Source organism: Lolium perenne, chromosome 7 (genome assembly GCF_019359855.2).
Source record: "Lolium perenne isolate Kyuss_39 chromosome 7, Kyuss_2.0, whole genome shotgun sequence".
NCBI lineage: Eukaryota > Viridiplantae > Streptophyta > Magnoliopsida > Poales > Poaceae > Lolium > Lolium perenne.
Genome location: NC_067250.2, coordinates 41,668,911 through 41,675,416, shown reverse-complemented (window position 1 = coordinate 41,675,416; position 6,506 = coordinate 41,668,911). Strand labels below are relative to the sequence as shown.

At 42.8% G+C, this 6,506-nt stretch overlaps 1 protein-coding gene across 1 annotated transcript; it reads left to right on the top strand.

The window, feature by feature from the left end:
- The first annotated feature begins 1,811 nt into the window (after positions 1-1,811).
- On the top strand, positions 1,812-6,260 carry LOC127317723 (uncharacterized). Its single transcript, XM_051348318.2, has 8 exons — positions 1,812-1,912; positions 2,030-2,223; positions 2,794-2,874; positions 3,533-3,585; positions 4,317-4,412; positions 4,505-4,612; positions 5,206-5,367; positions 5,441-6,260. Exons 2-8 carry the CDS (start codon positions 2,030-2,032, stop codon positions 5,917-5,919), a joined length of 1,173 nt encoding a protein of 390 aa, XP_051204278.1. The 5' UTR covers positions 1,812-1,912; the 3' UTR covers positions 5,920-6,260.
- The last annotated feature ends 246 nt before the right edge of the window (positions 6,261-6,506 follow it).

The following is a 6,506-nucleotide window of genomic DNA, read 5'->3' as shown; positions in this document are numbered from 1 at the left end:
TATGTTTTAGTGTTGAACAAAATTATCAGGTATGACATCCTTCTCTCCAGATACTTCCGTAAAATTTGCACGTGCATGCAATCATAGTATGATCAAACTCTGAATCATCATGTCATATGTGTGACTACGTAATGTTAGGATGCCTTAACAAGCCTGATCAAATTTACTTTCTATGTCTGATCCTTGATGCGTATCATTACCTCCATAGACAGCGGGGTTCATCTTCTCCAAAAAAAAAAAGGACAGCGGGGTTCATGGTGGATGGCGCACATGGTGGTGGCGGACAGCACTCTAAGACAGGGCATTTTGTTCGTCCTGTTGTGCTCGAAGATCTCTGTGACGAGTGGAATCGAGCAACTCACGTCGGAGAACCGCACGGGGCATTCAAAAGGCCGCGAAGGGCCGCCGCCTGTCAATTTAAGAGCGGAACGAGGTTATAGGAGTGGCCTGAGTCGCCTGACTGGTTTGTTATGGGATCACATGTTAACAGTATCATTAAACGCAAGATATATGTTTTTAGCTGTTATAAGGAATAAACAAGATATGGCACAGTTAGTATTCATTCTTATTTGGACGAAGTTGTTTACACATATTCTAGGTGGTATTTTTTCTAAAGTACCAGATGCTTTTCATGATTCTTTTGAACAAAGGGAACAAAATATGTGAATTGTGCAATCACTAAGATCCACATTATATATATGTTAAGCTTAGATCAAAATTTCACTCTGCCTGGAGATAGAAATCTGAAACCTTGAACCAAAGTATCTGCTGCCTAAATCTGTCCACTCTTGGGACCTGGAGCATTCCATCGACTAAAGAAGCGAGGTGGGGAGAACTCTTGGTCACCAGGAAAGGACGAGGGGACCGACCCGGCTGGCAATGAGCGGCGGAGGATAAGCCGATGATGGAGGTGCGGCTTCTCCATCTTTGTGTGCATGGAAGATCTCCCCGACAAGAGCTGTTGGCAGGGGTTAAATGTTCAAGGCAAATGACTGTGACTATGAGTATGCACCATCTATCCACTACAGTTAAATATGTACATTGTAAGTCACCATGCAGACCACCGTGAAACTGGAGAAGTGTAAGGAAGGGAGGCATTTTAGTTAATTAGTTTTTTTTGTTAAATTTTCAAAGTTGAGCACTATTTATTTTTTATTTAAGTTTCTTACGGTCATAAATGTGTTATCTATGTTATTGAAAGATAATGACCGACAGACATTATAATTGCACTATGCGTATCTTCACTCATCTCTTGTGGTAGGAGAACGGTATCATTTTGTAACAAAACAATCCGCATCATCTTTAGGGCTGAGGGCCATTTAGCAGATTTGCTAGCCCTTTGAAAAGGCGCTTAGGCCATGGTAAAAAGAGCTGACATATTTTTGAAGGTAAAGAGAGATGACATTGGCCATGTTAAAGAGAGATGATGTATTTTTGAAACTGCGGGAATGAAATAGGGATGGGAGGGAGGAGGCATATTTTTGAATCAAAACAATGGGTAAATGGGGAGTCATATTTTTGAATTAGGCCAAATTGTTTTTTATCCAGTGGCATCGCACGGGCAATTCAACTAGTACCATTTAAAAGTACCAATCTACGCCGCGCCTGGCTTTGGCGAGTTTTCGTCATTCTATCTCATCTTGCGGAAATGGCTTTTTTTTTTCTTCTATCTCATCAATTGGGCCTATGCAAGCCCAGTTTGGTGCTCCGCGGTAATCAATTGGGCCTAGATAGGCTTCGTTTCTTTCCTTCCGGCGCCGCAAGTATATTTCACACGCACGACGCACGCGGTCGTCTCGGTCTTTGCTCATTCCAAACAACAAGGGAAAAAGAGGCGCCGCGTCGCGCCTCGCTCTCGCCCAACCCCAGCCTCCTCTCTCCGGACTTCGCGCCGCCGGCCGCCGCCCTCGAGGTGAGAGATCCCCGGCATCGCCCGCCTCTTACCATTGCGCTTCCCCGTTGCCGCTGCTCCATTTTCTTCTTGCTTACTTCCGGTTCTCCCTTCAGCTCTTCGCGCGCGCTTGTGCAGATGGGCTCCTCCGGCTACGGCTACGGCCCCCCCTCCGGCCGCTACCTCGACCCGGAGCGCGTCTTTGCGCTCGTCATCGGCCGCCGTCCGGGGGACCTCTTCGAGTACCTGGACTCCGTCCCCGGGGCACGCGCGGACCTGCAATGCCGCCTGGCCAGCTTCGCAGGGACGGCTCTCCTGGCGCCGCTGCCTGGGTGAGGCCCTTGGTGAAACCTCGCTTAATCCGCTCGGTTCTTGCGGCGATTCTTATCGCCATTGCTGTTGTTCTTCTATTGCTTTCCCCAAGGGCTAACTGGTCCAGTTCTTGCTATGATTAGTTCTTGCGGCGGTTCTTTCTCCCCTCTTCTTCTCTTGCGGTTTCTCTGATCTCGCGCTTAATCGGTTCAGTTCTCGCGGCGATTCTACTCGTCCTTGTGCCGATTCTTGCAATGGTTTTTCTATTGCTTTCTCGAGGAGGCTAATTCGTCCAGTTCTTGCTATGATTCTTGCGGTGGTTCTCCCCCTTTCCCAGGCTATGATTCTTGCTCGCCCCGGCCTTTTTGTGATTTAGCGGTTCTTGCTCTGATTTAGGCACTGGTTCTTTCGCTTCCTCTTGGGCCCAGTTGGCTGCATCACTGCTCTGATTCTACCGCTTCTTTTCTAGAACATAATTGGTTGCGTTATTGTTCTCATTCTTGCGATGATTCTTTCACCATACTCGCTAATTTGGTCCTGTTCTTGCTCTGATTCTTGCAATGTTCTTTTTCCTCCTCCCCCTCCTCCAGAAGCTCGCCGCCGTGGCCCGACGAGGACTCGTGGGCTCTGTACTGGGCGAAATACGCGTGGGCTCACGCGCTAATGAGCAGGTTCGTATTGAAATTTCTCCCAGACACCCGCAATCTGTTCGACGATCTGCGCTTACAGAAATGGGCTTACAGTCTGTCTGACACATGTTAAAGCAATTTGGCTTGTATGGTTACAGGCTCAAACACCCGGTTAATTCCTTCTGGTCTCCTGTGCAGATTTCTTGCTGGTGGAATGAACGATTTCATTTAGTGTGGCCATGGTGCACAGAATTGTTGCTATATCGGAATGAGTTATTACGTGCTTAAGCACTCGGTCAATTGTCTACTGTTGCAACAGATGCTTTGGTTTTTGAGTTTTCTAGTGCCAAGAAGATCCCTTGCTACTGGAATGAATATGTGTTTGTGTTTGTCCAATGCTGTTCTTGGCCTAAAAGATTTGCTTCAGTCAACTTGATAAGAAGAATCGTCGAGACAAAGGCTTGATAATATGTGTTTCTGTTCTGCCATTCGGTAGAGATCTATACAGTAGTTAAAACCTAAGCTGTAGGAAGCAGGAGGGAAGAAGTCAATCCCCGACACATTCACTACTTCTATTTTACAAAAGTACAGTTTGCTTATTTCCTTCTTCTGTGCTATGCATGCTATTTCAACTATAGCTGGACATGTCATGTTAGCTCACCTCCTCACCTAAGTTACCTTAACTTTTTATTGTTTGCAGACTTTGTGCGCCTCAGATGGTTGGTTATCTGTTCAAATATCCTTCAGATCCAGGTTTAGCCTCTAAAAGATCCTCTTTTAATGTTGTTGGGCTCTTTTTTAAATGTTTTGACTCCTAGATGTAGTTTTTTGGCCTTTGCTTATTGCCGGGTTTTTTTCAAGATTATCTTTATACTGCTATAATGTAAGTGTTGTGAATGTATGACTATCTGATCAAGACTGTTCTCATGTGCAATATTAGGCATGCCTGATGCATACAATATGTTGTTACATTATCTTTCCAGTTCATTATTTCTGGAAACTCCTGTCAAGTATTACCAAAGAGGATTTCTGAAAAGTAAAAGAACATCTCCTAATAGAAACAAAACTTAGCAGCTTAGCATAGTTTGCTTAGTTTACCAAATATTTTGCAGTCAAGGTACACCTAAGGTAGATTTTTTTTTTCCCGATAAAGATGCCTACAGTTGATATCCTTGTTGACAAGGTTAATGCTCATTACTCCTCATTGTATATTCAACATTATGATCTCCTACTTCATCACACATAGATAGAAGTACAGATGATGAAGTGTCATGTGATTTGATTGAAATGTCATTTTTATGGATTATATCACACACATAACTTATGTAAGATGTTATTTCATATTCATGCTCTATGCCGTTTCTGAACAACATCATCTAAGGTCCAGGTGTAACTAACATGGCAGTAGTAGTATAGCTAAGCTTTTTTTTTTTTTGCTTCTGTCTGAATTTCTTTCCACTGATCATCATATCATATGTATGCAGTACTCAGACATGCTGCAATCCTCAATCAGATAGATGCTTCTACCTCCAGTACTCCTACTGCAATGCTTCCTCCACAACAGAAAAATTATAATGCTGGTTAGTAAATGCTTCCTGTTTGCTTACTCAAAATACAGTGACATAAGTATGTCTTTACACTAATCATCATGCCTCATGTTTGTACTGTGTAGTGATCAATTTTCCTATCATACATGCTCGAACGCCTGATAGTACACCTGCCTTTAACTTGGGAAGGCATGCTTCAGATTTTGCTCCATGGGGGACTGATTCTTCTCTTGGTTAGTAACATTGTCTGTTCGCTTACCACACGTATATTACCTAACATGTTTCTTGACTTGCAAATTCATGACCAAAAAAATTCTCATGACTTGTAGGCTTTGCCTTTTAACTTAAATTAGTACCAATAACTTTCTTGCTTTGAACGACAAGACGTATATTTTCTGTCTTGATTATAACAAGGGAATGTGTGTTGGATACTTGTTTTGTTCACATAACATATACTGGAAATAATGCAACTGTATTTATAGTTTCAACTCTCACAATGTATTCAGGAATGTTTGGTATTACCTAGATCAACTTCTTATAATACTGTCTGTTTACTTAATTGACAGGGTATGTCTCCTTATAATGCAATGAATTCTATTGTTTCAAAATATAAGTACATACCTAGTTATGCCTATACATTATTCAAAATTTTGTTTTAGCATGCATGATTATATGTTCATATATTTTGAGCTATGCACAGAGAACAGTATTTCACTTTCTAGTTAATATGCATCATCAAACCATATGCGTTGCAGAAATATTTGTGTTATAAGGTATGCTTTGTCTAATATTATACTTTTTTGGTCTTTCTCTGATATTTCTGCAGAACTGGCATTCTCAAAACTATCTATGGGCCAACCAGGATCCGAGCTAATGGCTCCACCGCTGATGCGGAATAACCATGGCACACCTGCAATGGGAGTACCATCTCTGCGCCAACCTAGATCAGCACAACTCACCCCACAGAGGCTGATGCAGGATGGAGAAGGTTAGCTTTTGTGAACGCCTGTCATTTCCAGCTTGCAAGCTAGACACGTTTGAACCTTTGTGTCATATTGCAGTGCTGCCCACATTAGATATCAAAGGAAAAGGACCTGCATCAGAAGTATTCGAGCAAAAAGTGCGGGTCCATGTCGCTAGTTTGATTGCGGAAGATGGCACTACAGGTGCTGCAGGGTTGTTGATTAAGAAGGGAGCCTGGCAATTCATCTGCGCATCATGTTTCCCGATGCAGGTCACGGGACCAGTTCTTTTAGCAGCTGCTTGCTGTGAAGGGATCAAAATCGCTCGGGCCTATCAACCAACTTCTATTGTGCTGGAGTCCCATCTATTCCAACTGCTCGACCCTCTAGCCAGTGCTCATGCTCCATGCCCACAGATGGAAGAGTTGATGAAATTGCTGGATCCCTCACATTGCACAGTGGAAGCCATTACCGAAGAAAGCAATGGAGCTGCTCGTCAACTCGCCATGCATTCTTTGGTGACGGGGGTGGCCGAGATATTCTTCGGTGTTCCACCGGATTGGCTTGTGCTTACTTAGCTGGTTGCCAAGAGCAGTAATGTTAGTTACTCTGTTGCGAAACAAACGGCAAATGGATAGTTGGTAAATGGCAAATACAGGTTTCAGGTTAGAGTTTAGATACAGACAAATGCGAGCATTCATCAAGTGTAGATACAGGTAGATAGCATTCTTTCTGTACCCACATTGGAAAAAGCAATTGAACAGGTAGTTGTACCCACATGGTACTTTTGTTATGAATTGCATACCGACTATCTTCTAAGTGAATTGTATAACTAGTTCTGACTGATGTGATGTGAACTTGTCTAAGAGCAGCCACTTATTCATATATGAATAGAAAGGGTTTCAGTTTCAGTTCATAAGTAATCTTCAGTTTTTTCCGTCTAATGATTTCCTGTGTGATATATATTTTTTTTTGTGAGATGGTGATATATATCTTTCCTGATTCTAGCCTGTTCTGGAATAGTGTTGGGAATTTGCTAGTATTCTGAAGGCTAAGGGCATGCAGACTGTTAAGATCATCGACTTTCCCTTTTGCACTCAAATATCCTGAACATACTACTGTTTTATTATCGATGTATCTTGTTTGGAAAACTAAACCTCCAATA